This window comes from Diabrotica undecimpunctata, chromosome 5 (assembly GCF_040954645.1).
Source record: "Diabrotica undecimpunctata isolate CICGRU chromosome 5, icDiaUnde3, whole genome shotgun sequence".
Lineage (NCBI taxonomy): Eukaryota > Metazoa > Arthropoda > Insecta > Coleoptera > Chrysomelidae > Diabrotica > Diabrotica undecimpunctata.
The window spans coordinates 144639657-144656734 of record NC_092807.1 but is presented as its reverse complement, the minus strand read 5'-3'; the positions used below and the strand labels follow the sequence as shown (position 1 = coordinate 144656734).

At 34.0% G+C, this 17078-nt stretch overlaps 1 protein-coding gene across 1 annotated transcript in view; it reads left to right on the top strand.

The window, feature by feature from the left end:
- Positions 1 to 17078, top strand: part of Calx (sodium/calcium exchanger 3) — a 284907-nt gene that overhangs the window by 110814 nt on the left and 157015 nt on the right. Inside the window, exon 3 of the mRNA XM_072532931.1 lies at positions 10076 to 10167. Coding sequence (XP_072389032.1) covers positions 10076 to 10167 — 92 coding nt within the window. The remainder of the gene's footprint in view (positions 1 to 10075; positions 10168 to 17078) is intronic.

Genomic DNA, 17078 nt, shown 5'->3' with positions numbered 1-17078 from the left:
AAAAAATACCTCAAATCTTATTGTAAATGAAATATGAATAATATGAAAATAATAACAAAATCTCGTATAATTATCTGTTGTTTACGTTTGCAGTGTGCATCTGAAATCTCCCTCGCGCCAATTATACCTACTTTCTAAACCATAAAAAGTGATAAACTTTTTTCGTAGTATTTGTGACCCTGAAACTGGTTAAGGTATACAAATAAAATTTTGTGGAGTTTAGGAGGTAGTTATTGCGCATTTTTTTATAGAACTAAGAATTTTATATTCCTCATTGGCGCGCATGCGGGTAATGGTCTCGACACTCTTCTTCAACCTATTTGCTGGTGTTGTTGGTCAAAACTTTTACCTCATCCAAATATCGCACGCCTAGAGACAGACTGTCTTGATGAAGGTATTGATGTGTTGCCTTGACCAGCACAATCCCTCGACCTGAATCCCATCGTATGAATGGGGCATGCTTCAACGAAGAATTACTTCACATATGGGTAACACATACTCGCCTTTTCGTTTCCAAAAGCATCTGATGTTCTGGGCGATGGGCCTCAACAGGATATCGACTATCTGATTTTATCTATGAATGACAAATGTAAAGCTGTAAGAAACCAGGGTGGATGCTTTGAATCCTTTTTATTAATTTTGTTTTTTATTACGACCATATTTTGTTATTATATACATACTTTTTTTAATTGTACTTAAAGGCATTCTCGTTATTTTTGACATTTGTTGTATATTAAATATTACTAATCACTAAAAAATGATTATTATTTATACAAAACAATTAAAGAAGAAATTATGTCTTTCTAAAAATATCTCTAGACTTTTCGAGTGTATATAATATATACAGGGTTTTTCAAAAAATGTAACACCGGAGGATAGGTAAAAAACTGAAAAATAATTGGGGTTTAGTAAACCATAAATTTTAGTAACGCCATCCGTTTTCAAGATAAATTGCGATGAAGAAAAAACAATGTTAAACATTTTTTACGATTTTACCGAAACTACTGGCAACATTGTAATGAAATTTTATACGAATATGTTTTGAAAGCTGAAACATTCCATGAATATGTTTTATTTCTTTCTCTCATAGAGGGCGCTAGTTACAAGGTTTGTACCAAGTATTATTTAACCCTTTAACGATCACTGGTATACCTGTAGTACCAAGCGTTGCCAGATGGATCAGTAAACCTAAATGCTGTTGATATTTAAATTAGAGTGGGGGCGGTGTTTTGTTTACCGGTGGTTTTCGTCAGTTGGCTTAGAAGTTTCATAGTTGGCGGTAAAACTTGCCACATACTTCTGAGTGGTGAACCAGTGTATTCTTTCCACGTGGTGTACCAGTGAACATTTAGACAACCGTTTTTTACACTTTTTTGTGTTTGTTGTTTATTTCTGGCTGTTATTTCTAAATTTAGCTGAAGTTTTTCCCTAAACACAGGTAAGTAATTTAAAATATGTTTAAACTGTACATTTCTTAAAAGCATATTTTTAAAAATTTTAAAATTAAAAAAAAAACGAGGAATTCAAATAAAATTTTCTTTTGGGAAAAAAAATATACAAAGTATAATTTTCCTTTTCAAAAAATTTAAAAACAGTTTACGATTTACAAGTACACAGTGTTAATCTCTATATTCCTTAGATTTATTTTTGCCTTTGAAACTTAAATTTTTTGTTGTGCCAGAAAAATTTTTGCATTTTTCAAAGACAGTTGAAATTTTTATGTAGGATTTTAAAGAAATATGTACCTACTTGATCGTTTATTTTGCCAAATTGCTAATCAAATTGAAGTATTTATACTTCTGTTACCTTTTTCTATAAAATGACAAAGCTTTAATATTAATTAGTTTTCAGTGTCGTCCTAAGGCGGTTAAAAGATGGTTCACAAAAATAAATATAAAATAATATAAATAATTTTTTTATATTTGCATTTATTTTCCAGGATTGTTAAAAATTATGGAAGAAAAGCGAAGTTTTTCAACATGGTTTTGGAAAAAGCCTTTAACGCCAGTGGAATTGTTAGAAGAATTGGAGGGAATTACTGATGAGCAAGCCGAGAACTCCGATGTTAATGGAGATTCCGATGCTGATGATGATTTAGATGAAGTATCTGATACAACTAATAATAGATCATCTTTATGTACACCTACATTCTCAGGTACTTCTACACCACAACTACCTCAAAAACGAAAGAATAACTTGAATTTATCAGAAGATAATATAGAAGGTGACTTGGATTCCGATGATTCAGTGGACGATCCTAATTTCATGCCTCCTTCACAGCTTCCACTGGTTTCCCATGAAAGTGAAGAAGAGGATGAAGAGGTAGAAAATAGCCATAGCCAATACTGAACCATTTTCTTCTTGGACTAAGACTGCCGTCCCCCCTAAGAGATTCAATGAATTTAATTTTACTGCCGATGTAGGAAAACAGATTGAGGTTGAGTCCGAGGAGCCAATTACATTTTTTGAAAAACTTTTAACACCTGAGTTTATGAACTTTTTTGTTCAACAATGAAATCTATATGTCGAACAAAATAGGAAACAATAATATTTAACAGTGGGGGAGCTTAAGGCATTTATTGGTGTTTTAATTAAAATGGAAATTAATACATTACCAACCCTGTGCAAATATTGGTCACGTAATCCTAATTTTCACAATAACAGAATAGCAGAAATATTTTCTCTCAAAAGATTTTTAAAAATACTTAGGCTTTTGCACCTAAATGACAATCACAACATGCCGCTTCGTGGATCCACTGCTTATGATAAACTGTAGGTACAAAGTGCGTCCATTCATTGAAGTCAAACCAAGCCGAAATGTTGCAGTAGACGAAAGCATGGTTGCTTTTAAAGGGCGTACCAGTCTAAAACAATATATGCCCATAAAGCCGATAAAGAGAGGAATAAAGATTTGGGCTTAAGCTTGTTCAGAAACTGGCTATTTATTTGCATTTATAATATACCAAGGTAAAGTAGAAACGTCGACAAATGATACTTTAGGAGAACGTGTTGTTTTAAATTTAGTTAAAGATTTCTTTGGTCAGGGATATTGTATTTATTTCGACCATTTCTATACCACTATACCCCTTATGAAAAAATTAAAAGAGAGATCTCTTTTTGGTTGTGGAACAATCAGACAATCTAGAAAATATGTATCAAAAGAGAAATTGAAAGAAGACAAAAAGCTGGCGATGGGGCAAATAGACTTTGCAGTGTTTGATGAGATATCTATCACCAAAGGGAAAGATAGAGGGGTAAAAGCAGTTACTGTGTATAGTAATATGCACAATGCTGCTGAAACTGGCCACGTTCTTCGCACGAGAGAAGTTGTTGAGTGTCCATCTTCTATAGTTTATTACAACAAATATATGTACTCTGTTGACCGCTTTGATCAAAGAATGATGGTGGGTGAAGCTTCTATATTACTTTATAGATGCAGGTATTGTGAATGCATATATACTTATATATAGAGAGAATCTAAAAAAAACGAATCCACGAAAAAAGCCTTGTAGCCATCTGGACTTTAGGAGCAAATTAGCGGATCTGCTCATAGGAAATTATAAGGCCAGAAAACGGCCAGGACCTACAACTATAAACAGAAATGATTTTGGGAACATTACGCACGTTCCAGTTAAAACAACTAAAAGGAGGTGTCAAGAATGTTCCAAACGGGAAATTCAGAAGCATAGTAATAATAAATACCATGTATGTGATGTAGCTTTATGTGTGGATTGTTTTGGGCCATACCATAACATTTAAGAAATTTAAAATATATATTGTTTTATTTAAACACATAAAGATAGGACGTCTGAGGTGGGTAGGCCATGTAATGCGGATGGAGCAAACCGACCCAGCTAGAAAAACGCTCCTTGATAGACCTATTGGTCAAAGAAGAAGAGGAAGACCCAGAACAAGATTCCTAGATAACATCGATGAAGACACGAGAAATATGGAAATACGTGCTTGGCGGAGGAAGGCGATGGATAGGGACGACTGGAAAAAAATTCTTGGGGAGGCTAGGACCCACACAGGGTTGTAAAGCCAAAATGATGATGATTGTTTTATTTAGATAATGTTTTGATTTGATACTGTTTGTATTTTTAGTGTATTTTTATAATAAATAATATTGAATGGTTTAGATATACCATGTATACCAGAGAACTTTCATGATTTTTTTCTTTAATACTCCCTGGTACAATGGTTTGCCACATTTTTACAGAAAAATCAACCATCTAAAAAATACAAAAAATTTTTTTTACTACTTAGTGTACATATTTTTGTGTAAAAATGCACTTTTCAACTCAGTTTAGTAAAAAAATAATTTTGCGCCTTAAAGGGTTAACAACTTTTTAAGGGTAGAATTATTAATCAAAATTCCATGTGAACTTAAACATCACACAATTTTTCACCAAAAAGGTACTATTGGTAAAACTCGATACTGTGTACCGTTTTCGGAATATTTTGATTTGAAAATAATAAAGTAATAACCGATGCTATACCTACTTTCATTAAGCAATGCAGGGTATAAACAAAGATAAATTTAACAGATGATTGTTAAAGATGTTCCAAATGAGTCTACTCGTTCCGATAAGTAACAGTATAATTATGACACTTTATTAATTTTTTTATTTTCTCAACTATTAGTGTTTATTGCATAGTATATAAATTATTTTTATCACTGAATACATAGTAAGTAAAAAAATAATCCGATTTATAAAATTATTGAATATGTTATGCATACATGCAAGTAACAGTTCTTCAAGAATATTTAACAACTATGCGAAATGTCCATCTTTATTTCGTTACTGCCGACGTCGTCGGAACTCATACAGGTTCGGACACGATTTAAGTAGGTATTTTATTTCGGTATTGAAATTTTGTAATTTGAATCGATTTGTGAGTATATTTTTAGTCATCTTGATGGTTAAAGGACAATAAATTATATTTATGCTGTTAATGTTGAATTAGCAATTATTTGTTGTGCGATTTAAAACTATTTAAGTATATATTTTTATTTGTATAACGACCACATATGTTTTTATTTAGCAACAACGCTTTCCTGCCAAACTTAACGGTAACGAAAAAACTAATATCGCTCACTGGATGCAATAATGGCACATCTAATAAATTAGACTTTGTGGGAAATTAAAGTTTTGTAATTTAAAAATAGTAAATTGAGATTTTCGTGAATATTTTTATGACAGTTGTAAATATTTTTCTCATATCTTGTTATTTATAAAAAATTACATATAAAGTGATAAAAAATTATTTTTTTTGTTTTTATTTTTAAGAAAAAAATTTAAATTATTGAAAATGCGCCATTATTGCCATTTATATTTTCTTTAAAATAGTTATTAAAATAAGTAACAAATTGAAGACGAAGAATATAAAAATAAATAAAAAATGCTTTTATTGGGATTTTTATTCGACAAAATATTACAAAATATTACTTGTTTCTGTAATAATACATTATTTCTAGAAAAATGAAAAGAAACAATCTCTAACAATAAAAAACCTAAATATTTTGAAAAAAATGACTGCATAAGTTTCTATTAGTATAGTAAATAAAAAACAAAAAGCTACAACTATAGCCATAAAAGAAAAATACTACCTAAAAATATTTTTGTATAACAACTAAATCAACCCTTTAAAATATGTTTTTAACTTATTTTGAACACACTGTTACAGCTTTTAAGTGTGCGACAATGCATTAAAATTATAGTTTGCAAAAAAGGTAATAAAACAAACACAATATAAAAATAGTGCATTCTTGTTCTGTTTAAATAGGAAAAATCTCAACACAACAACGCAAAGTTTGTTGCGGTTGATTATTATTCTTTACAGGGTTTGAGACTGTTGTAAAAATGTGCATGGCACTTTTTAATAGCATTGGTCCGCAATAATTCGATTAGGTCTTCATATTTTCTTTTGGGTATCTCTAGAGGCGCTTTGTAAGCACATTCTAATTTTATGTTTCTAAAATTCAGAGAGGCAGTGTTGTTTGTTCGCACATTTTTTCTTGGTTTAATACTAACAGCTCTATATTCAGACTGACCGAATGATGTCTTATAGTAAAATTGATCCAAATTATCTCTTTCAACTTTAAACATGCATGCTTCACTAAACTTCACAGTATCATTTAAAGAGTCTTTAGTAAAATTAAAGGAGGTTTGCAAAGTTAAATTTTTTATATCAAAAAAGTCATCGTAACTCATTTCCACTACTTTAAAGGGTTCTCCGGTTTTCCTTGCCGTTTGCACTAATGTTACGTACTGATCTGGTGTTGAAATTGGCCCTGATCTAAGACTCCTTTTTATATTTTTTTCTATGAGGGAGTGGACATTGTCTCCCTCATTTTGAGTATGTCCAGAAACCAGGTACTTATGAGTAATTGATTTTATTTTACTGTAATTGGCTAATGCATAAAAGTAAGCTGCTAGTACAAATTTGTTTTTCTGCTGTCCCGAACAATTGTCTGAATAAAATACAATTTCCAAATTATTTCCCTTGTATTCTTCGGATTTTCGTTGCAGATATTTTAAGAGACATGACCCTATTTCATTAGGTCCACGTTTTCCCTGTCCCTCATGCCACATAAAACAATAAACCGAGCCCTGCCCTTTACTCGCCAGGTCGCAAACTTTAAAATGTACATAGAAAGTTTGGACTTATAATAAAACGTGGACACATCACCTTTTGGAATTGGTAATGTAGCTTCTAAGTCAAAACAAGCAACCTTATAAGATTCAGATATTTTATCCTTGTCCGCTTGCTTCTCTGCCCTGCTTAATTTTTTTTCGTGTTGGTGTGATAAGTAGTCAATTTCCATCGCTTTCTTTTCTTCTTCATCCGCATTTTCAAAAGCAACGCACTTTTGGCATTGGTCCTTCTTAGGAACAAAGAATGCCAAGTTGTATTCATAATTAAATACATCCCTGTATGTACTTAGACTGGCAAATTGTTTGTTCTCGGCTAGGCACAAATTCTTATAGTCTCGGTATAAATCTGTAATCGTTTTTCTTCCTTCAATATACTGTTTTTCAGAATGTGCTCTTGTATAGTGACTTTCGATCTTCGGAATTGATTCAATATGGGCACGAATATCAATTATGGCGCCAGACTTATTTTTTTGCTTTCCATGTCTTCCTCTTTTTTCTTCGAAACTGCCTTCTATTCTTCCACTTATTACTCTTCTAATGCAACGGCTTGTTACTCCCAAAGTAGATACAAAAAATATCTTACATACTCGAATTTTATGATTATTTTTTAGAAAATAGAATGCATTGTTATTTGTTCGTTTTTTATTTAAGCTGGTCTCAGTTTTCATAACTTCTTGCATTAGTGTCGAAATGAATGCTCTTTGCTTCTCGATATTGCTCAAACCCCAGTATTTGCTAAATAGCTGTTCTCTTTCTTCCATAGAAAATTTAGTCGCACACTTAAATCTGCAATGTTCTCCACATGGTGGTTTAATTTCTCTGGCCGCTATTTGTTGACCTTTATTAAGTGTCTTATATGGCTTGCCGCTATTTCTTAAAGTTTTGGCTTGGTTTCTCTTCCAATTTTCAGGCATCCTTTTACTCTTCCTACTTTTCTTCTTCGCCTCAGGTTCTTCTTCCACATTTTTTTCTTTTAAAACTCCTATTGGTACATTTTCATCGCTGCTTGAATATGTGTTTGTGTCGTCTTCATAGTTTGGATCTGCAATAGAGTCATCTGAAAAACCGGCACTTTCATCTTCTTCGAAAGGGGTGTTTTCATTTACCAAAGAAAAAATTGGGTTTTCTATTGAATTTTCTTTTTTAGATGTGTGCAAATCTTTTATTCCTTCAACTTCTTCCAACAAAATATTTTCTATTTCCATTATTACAGCAGTTTGTAACTGAACATCGCTAGTTTTTTCAAATGACTTGTTTTCTAATGTTTCAACGTGGAGGGTCTCTTGTTCAAATTCAATAGCACTCTCACAAGAATTTTTATTTTTATTCTCGACATCACTTGGCTCTGAAACGAGTGGTGCAATCTTCCAAATATTTTTATCGTCGGCATCGACAGATCTCAATAATTTGATACCTACAGCGTCCAACAGTTTTGCACCTCTTGAATAAGAATCCATCTTTGATGTATTAACTAAAAAAAAAATACTGATGCAACCTTACAAAATTCAAAAAACAAACTTGTTTATTCATTCAGCAAATTCCCAACTATGTATAAACATAACAAAGGCACGTGTTGGTATGTATTCGCTTTCTGTAATATTTGTCAAGAGACTATTAACTATGATTTATCGCCTTAAACAAGACTGTCTCACTTTACAGGTCCAAACTTTTCAGTTTGATTAAATTCAAATTGTAGCATATTGGTGTGTTATACATACATAGTTACTGTTATTTACTAGGTCATGTTATTTTTTATAAGTTTTATAGTGTGTAGTGAACTTCTAGTATTTACTTAAAGTAAAATAAGAGAAACATTTTACTTTCTTGGTGTTTAAAAAAGTACGACCCTGTTTGGCTTTGAGGTGTGATTTTGTTTACAGTAGGAAATAAGATATTATGCAAAATGAATGTATTAAATAGTAATTACTAAAACAAAGTTACTAAAATTTTGCTAAAAGTTATTTAAATTTCATTGTCAATAGTGGCACAATTTATAAATTTCTAGTTTATAAACAGTAAGTCTCTAAAAATAATAGCATTAATGGCACAATTATTGAAGATGCTTCACAAATAAATCTTTAATAATATAAATATACACATGCAATAGCGGCACTTTTAAAAGTGCCATTATTGTCACAATAAAATTATGATAATTGTTAAAACTTACCCAACTAAATCAATATGCCACTATTGCACGCTCTCACCTTGTGCACTTGTAGAGGGTTGTCGACGTACTAAACTGTTGAGCCGGTGTTGCTCCTCAGATGTGGCAAAAATGCGCGAAAGTCAATACCGTCATTTGCGCTATCTACTGGGGAATGAGAGAGCTATGTATATGCCAGTATTTTTAGAAGGTAGAGCTTCAAAAGCTTTATAGTACCTACATATGCATTCTCCAAAATTTTCAGATTTAGATAATTTAACAGTGACGAGTCACGACATATTAATTATTATATAATTGTATATATAAATATATATATATATATATATATATATATATATATATATATATATATATATATATAATATTTATGAATTATATTGAAACTTTTTAGAACTGTAAAAACAACTAAGTATAGTAAAAATTAAAAATAAAACTTATATTTTTTGCAGGCACTCTGTACATAAAATTATTGGCAAAAAAAATAAATTCTTGGGTTTTTCGCCTTGTATAAATGGTTCCTATTATCGGATTTCAACTAAAACAATCAGGTTCTTTGTCGAGCACTTTTGCAAAATTAAAATATAAATTTCGTATTTTATAAGATAATATGTATTCTGACTAAACAAAAAGATAATCCCAAATACGGCCCTGTTGCAGGCCTACACGTGGTAATGTTTACATCTCCCTGCATCGCTTAAAGAATTTTACTATAGTATAAAGTAGTCATAAAGTTATTAATTTAAAAAAATCACAAGAACATAAAATAAAATTTAATTAGAGTAGGTGTTCAAAATGTCCTCCGTTTTCACGAATACACAAGTTTATTCGTTTTTGTAAAGAATCCTTTAATCGTCTAAACAGTGGGGATCAGCTATGATTATGTCATTTAAGTGATGTTGAATTCTGTCTTTCAATTTTTGGCCTGAATTTAGATTTTTATTTGTCATAGCTCTCACTGAAAATATACTGATACTGATACTAAAGCGGGCCCTAAACGTATCAACAAATTTGTTCACCTTTTTTGTACATACAAATAACACAATATCAAGTTATAAAACTACACAGTTATACTTAGGTCAAATTAAATATATTTAATCAAACATATCAATACAAACATAATTTATCACTAAAGTATGCAGATATTGTTAAAAAAAAATTAAATATTAATTCAACTACTCTTAGTCGAAAAACTTTTGTAGGTCGGTAATATATTTGTGAACTGAAAATTTACAGAGGTTTATATTTTTTCCAGGAAAAGTATCCCGCTGAAAATAATAGAAGAAGACAGCTACGAGAAAGACGTCCTCTTCTACGTACAGCTGGGAGAGCCTCAGATGATTGGCGGTAAGCGTTAAATTTTGATTAATGTCTGTTTCGTTCTTATCTGTTGCTGACACTTTTTCATGTGTATTCTCCTTCTTTACTTCTACCTGCTCCGCTCTTCGTCTGTGACTCAACGCATGATGAGTAAGTAAAAAGTGTTTATTTGTTAAGTGTCGCTGTTAAGGCATTGGCGGGTGCATTTTTGTTATATAAAAAAAACATAATTATGAAAACTTTGTGTTTTTGTTCAGCGCTCTGGCTTGATGTCTTGACGCTTAGGCTTTTAATGTGTTCTGAATGAAGCTAATATATATTTATAGGGGCAATAACAGCAGGCTTAGCTTTTCTATGTTTATGTAGGATGATTTATTATACCTACTTTTATGTGAAAATTGCGAAGATATCCCATTATTATCTTGCATGCAAATTTCAAACTGTCGTATTTTTCTTTTGATATGTCTACGTATTTACCTATAGTACCAAGCCATCCAAAAAAACTTAATTATTTGATGGAAACTTTAGTTACTTTCACATAAATTTTACAATATTAAAATATAACAAAGAAAAGGTAATACATAACACAACATTTTTTGTGTTTATCAAAAATCTTTCAAAAATGTTGGACACAGAACGACACAGACCAACTGTCGTTTTAACTGACAAGAACCACGTGTTCAAGTCGATTAAAGAAACATGTTGCTCTTTAAGTATTAAATTTTTATCCAACGTCATTGACCTAGAGTTACCTTAGAATTTAAATTTGGAACAATGTAAAATCATATACTGATGTCATAGCTACAATTTTAGTGTTAGCTTTAATTACAAAAAAAGGCACTGAAGATGATCTGATCTAGATCGAAAACGTCACGTTATGCTACTGTATAAATTTTGAAGACACTTTTTTAAGTTTTAATATGTTTTATACCTAAATACAAATGTGAAGTGTTTTACTTCTGTATCAGTTTTTAAACGATGGTATACAGCCAACTACTGGGATTTTCCCCTTAACTTATATATATATATATATATATATATATATATATATATATATATATATATATATATATATATATATATATATATATATATATTTAAACTTAGAGCTAAGATTAATATTATTATAAAAATTAATATTAAACTCACCAGTCTTCCGGGTTGAACCGCGTCGATATCCATTTTGCCGAGCTTTCGACATCCTCTCTGATGTCTTCTTCAGGGCTTCCGAGGTCTCAGTCTCCCGAGCCCCCAGACACTACTACACTCACTAGTCACTTCTAGTTCACTCACTAGTTCACTACTACGACTGGGACCAGGGGACGGTTCATTTATACCGTCGATGGTGACGTGGCCTAGGGTGGGGGTTAGGGTGGGGATTGGCGCGAGAGTTGGCGCGAACATTTCCGACAGTGGGATTTTGATTCGAAGATGGAGGGGGCGATATTTTGTTTATGAGAGGTCTCCATGTAGAAGGTAACCGTATGGCGTCATCTCTTTTATTAAGGCAATTTGGTCTTTTTTCTATTTCTATGGCTTCTCGGATAATTCTTGGTTTATAAAAGCGGATGGGGGCTATGGTTCTGGAGTTTTCGAAATCAATTTTGTGACCTGTATGAAGATGGTGTTGACCGAGAGCTGAAATTGAATCGGAATTTCGAACAGAAATGGAATGTTCATAAATCCTATTTTGAATTCTACGATTTGTTTGGCCTATATAGGATCGGGGACAGTCTGCACAAGGAATTTCATAAACTCCGTGCTGTTCGTTTGGAATATTGTCTTTGATTGATCGAACAAGAGATGAAAGTTTTTGTTGGGGGGTAAATATTGTTTTTATTCCTCTTGGTTTAAGAATTTTGTCGATTTTGTCAGTGACACCTTTGATGTAAGGAAGAAACGCTTTCGTATGATAAGGGTCTGAGTCTTTGGATTGAGATTGAGTGGGAGATTGATGTCTGTGGATGCTCCTATTGATGTGATTTTCGCGGTAGCCATTTTGGATGAGGGCTTGTTTTAAACAAGAAAGCTCAGCGGATCTACTTGCATCATCGGAAAGGCGTATTGATCTGGATACAAGAGTATTAATGACTGAATTAATTTGTGAAGGTGGGTGGTGAGAGTTGGCATGCAAGTAACGATTGGTATGTGTGGGTTTTCGATAGACAGAGTAATGAAAACCTTGGGATTGGTGTTTCTTTATGAAAACATCGAGAAACGGTAGGGATGAATCAGTTTCTACCTCCATCGTGAACTGGATACTAGGATGTATACCATTCAGATGGGTTTGGAAAGACACCAAAGCATCCCTGCCATGGGGCCAAATGACGAATGTATCGTCAACATATCGTAGCCAACATGTGGGTTTGAGCATTGATGTGGATAGTGCTCGGGTCTCGAAGTCTTCCATAAAGATATTGGCAATCACTGGAGATAGAGGGGAGCCCATTGGGGCACCGTTTATTTGTCTGTAGAATTGATTTTGGAAGATGAAATAGGTGTTGGACATACAATGTTTAATGAGAGATAAGTGGTCTTGTTGGATACTGTACTTAGTTTTCAGAATGTTTAGAGTTTCATCTATAGGAATGTTTGTAAAAAGTGAGACAATATCGAAACTTACTAGAATGTCTGACGGTGATATAGGGTATTGTTTAAGAAGTTCGATGAAATGAAAAGAGTTTTTGACGAAGGATGAAGCATTTTCGGCGAAAGGTTGTAGAGTTTTGGCCAAATACTTGGCCAATGGTTGTGTAGGGCAGTTGTATGCACTGACAATGGGACGTAGAGGAAAATCGGGTTTGTGAATTTTGGGGAGGCCATATATTCGAGGTGTTCTTGAAGACTTTTCACGAGGAATTAGAGATTTTTTGATGTCAACAGGAAGAGAGGTTTTATTGATAATGGCTTTTGTTGTTTTCTCCAGATAGGTTGTTGGATTATTAGGAATTGGTTTGTAGTCTGGAGTGTTAACGAGATTTGAAAGTTTATTGATGTAAGAAGAAGTGTTTAGGATGACGGTGGCGTTTCCTTTATCGGCGGGAAGAATGACTAGATCTGGATTTGACCGAAGTTCTTTCAGGGCTTTTTTCTCGGATTGGCTAATGTTCTGAGCAGGAGGCTTTGAGTTTCTAAGAACTCTAGAGATGTCTTGTCTGGTTATTTCAGCATCTTCGGAAGATAAACTGGATATGGCTTCTTCAGTTTGACAGATGATTGTCTCAATTGGAATGTGACTTGGAGTAACAGAGTAATTGAAACCTTTTGCTAAAGCTTGAGTGGCAATGGCAGAAATAGGGGTATCAGAAAAGTTATGAACCACTGTAGTGGGTTCCAGCGTTGAGGTTTTTGGAATTTGTTCGGAAATGAGATGCAATAATTTGCGCTTCTGAGTTTCACTCTTAGATTCGAAAGTGTTTAGGGCTGATTGTGTATTGATACGGTCGAAACTGTACTAAACTGGTCGAAACTTTATAAACCAAGAATTATCCGAGAAGCCATAGAAATAGAAAAAAGACCAAATTGCCTTAATAAAAGAGATGACGCCATACGGTTACCTTCTACATGGAGACCTCTCATAAACAAAATATCGCCCCCTCCATCTTCGAATCAAAATCCCACTGTCGGAAATGTTCGCGCCAACTCTCGCGCCAATCCCCACCCTAACCCCCACCTAGGCCACGTCACCATCGACGGTATAAATGAACCGTCCCCTGGTCCCAGTCGTAGTAGTGAACTAGTGAGTGAACTAGAAGTGACTAGTGAGTGTAGTAGTGTCTGGGGGCTCGGGAGACTGAGACCTCGGAAGCCCTGAAGAAGACATCAGAGAGGATGTCGAAAGCTCGGCAAAATGGATATCGACGCGGTTCAACCCGGAAGACTGGTGAGTTTAATATTAATTTTTATAATAATATTAATCTTAGCTCTAAGTTTAATTGTACTAACCGCGGAAATCTTTCCGAACATTTTATTCGCCTCTACGGGGAGGAATTTTACCAGCTCACTAAATCATATAGTAACCTACTACTACGTAAAAATCGTCTTCTTTGTGATTTAACTTTCCTTAAAGCCTGCCGAGACCATAAAGTCATTCCCAAATTTCTGAAACTTAAACACCACACTTCTTCTTCTTCTATCTCCCAAATTCTTAGGAAAACCAGTTTTGCTCTTCTCCGTGAAGCTATTCATTCCACTAGACGAAAACTAGATGTCACAAATAGAAATATTTTCAATATCTGGTCTTCTATTCATTCTTTCAATGTACATCCTATATTATGGGACAGTTTCGACCGTATCAATACACAATCAGCCCTAAACACTTTCGAATCTAAGAGTGAAACTCAGAAGCGCAAATTATTGCATCTCATTTCCGAACAAATTCCAAAAACCTCAACGCTGGAACCCACTACAGTGGTTCATAACTTTTCTGATACCCCTATTTCTGCCATTGCCACTCAAGCTTTAGCAAAAGGTTTCAATTACTCTGTTACTCCAAGTCACATTCCAATTGAGACAATCATCTGTCAAACTGAAGAAGCCATATCCAGTTTATCTTCCGAAGATGCTGAAATAACCAGACAAGACATCTCTAGAGTTCTTAGAAACTCAAAGCCTCCTGCTCAGAACATTAGCCAATCCGAGAAAAAAGCCCTGAAAGAACTTCGGTCAAATCCAGATCTAGTCATTCTTCCCGCCGATAAAGGAAACGCCACCGTCATCCTAAACACTTCTTCTTACATCAATAAACTTTCAAATCTCGTTAACACTCCAGACTACAAACCAATTCCTAATAATCCAACAACCTATCTGGAGAAAACAACAAAAGCCATTATCAATAAAACCTCTCTTCCTGTTGACATCAAAAAATCTCTAATTCCTCGTGAAAAGTCTTCAAGAACACCTCGAATATATGGCCTCCCCAAAATTCACAAACCCGATTTTCCTCTACGTCCCATTGTCAGTGCATACAACTGCCCTACACAACCATTGGCCAAGTATTTGGCCAAAACTCTACAACCTTTCGCCGAAAATGCTTCATCCTTCGTCAAAAACTCTTTTCATTTCATCGAACTTCTTAAACAATACCCTATATCACCGTCAGACATTCTAGTAAGTTTCGATATTGTCTCACTTTTTACAAACATTCCTATAGATGAAACTCTAAACATTCTGAAAACTAAGTACAGTATCCAACAAGACCACTTATCTCTCATTAAACATTGTATGTCCAACACCTATTTCATCTTCCAAAATCAATTCTACAGACAAATAAACGGTGCCCCAATGGGCTCCCCTCTATCTCCAGTGATTGCCAATATCTTTATGGAAGACTTCGAGACCCGAGCACTATCCACATCAATGCTCAAACCCACATGTTGGCTACGATATGTTGACGATACATTCGTCATTTGGCCCCATGGCAGGGATGCTTTGGTGTCTTTCCAAACCCATCTGAATGGTATACATCCTAGTATCCAGTTCACGATGGAGGTAGAAACTGATTCATCCCTACCGTTTCTCGATGTTTTCATAAAGAAACACCAATCCCAAGGTTTTCATTACTCTGTCTATCGAAAACCCACACATACCAATCGTTACTTGCATGCCAACTCTCACCACCCACCTTCACAAATTAATTCAGTCATTAATACTCTTGTATCCAGATCAATACGCCTTTCCGATGATGCAAGTAGATCCGCTGAGCTTTCTTGTTTAAAACAAGCCCTCATCCAAAATGGCTACCGCGAAAATCACATCAATAGGAGCATCCACAGACATCAATCTCCCACTCAATCTCAATCCAAAGACTCAGACCCTTATCATACGAAAGCGTTTCTTCCTTACATCAAAGGTGTCACTGACAAAATCGACAAAATTCTTAAACCAAGAGGAATAAAAACAATATTTACCCCCCGAACAAAAACTTTCATCTCTTGTTCGATCAATCAAAGACAATATTCCAAACGAACAGCACGGAGTTTATGAAATTCCTTGTGCAGACTGTCCCCGATCCTATATAGGCCAAACAAATCGTAGAATTCAAAATAGGATTTATGAACATTCCATTTCTGTTCGAAATTCCGATTCAATTTCAGCTCTCGGTCAACACCATCTTCATACAGGTCACAAAATTGATTTCGAAAACTCCAGAACCATAGCCCCCATCCGCTTTTATAAACCAAGAATTATCCGAGAAGCCATAGAAATAGAAAAAAGACCAAATTGCCTTAATAAAAGAGATGACGCCATACGGTTACCTTCTACATGGAGACCTCTCATAAACAAAATATCGCCCCCTCCATCTTCGAATCAAAATCCCACTGTCGGAAATGTTCGCGCCAACTCTCGCGCCAATCCCCACCCTAACCCCCACCTAGGCCACGTCACCATCGACGGTATAAATGAACCGTCCCCTGGTCCCAGTCGTAGTAGTGAACTAGTGAGTGAACTAGAAGTGACTAGTGAGTGTAGTAGTGTCTGGGGGCTCGGGAGACTGAGACCTCGGAAGCCCTGAAGAAGACATCAGAGAGGATGTCGAAAGCTCGGCAAAATGGATATCGACGCGGTTCAACCCGGAAGACTGGTGAGTTTAATATTAATTTTTATAATAATATTAATCTTAGCTCTAAGTTTAATTGTACTAACCGCGGAAATCTTTCCGAACATTTTATATATATATATATATATATATATATATATATATATATATATATATATATATATATATATATATATATATATATATATATATATATATATATATATATATATATATATATATATATATAGGTATCCGATTAATCGAAGGGAATCCCTCCAATTACTTAAAAATATTCTAATTAAGAATTCATATCCTTCATCCCTCATTAATAAATACCTTGATGCACAGAGTTATGGTTCCTTTTTAAATGACATGCCCAATGGTGACCAACTCAGAA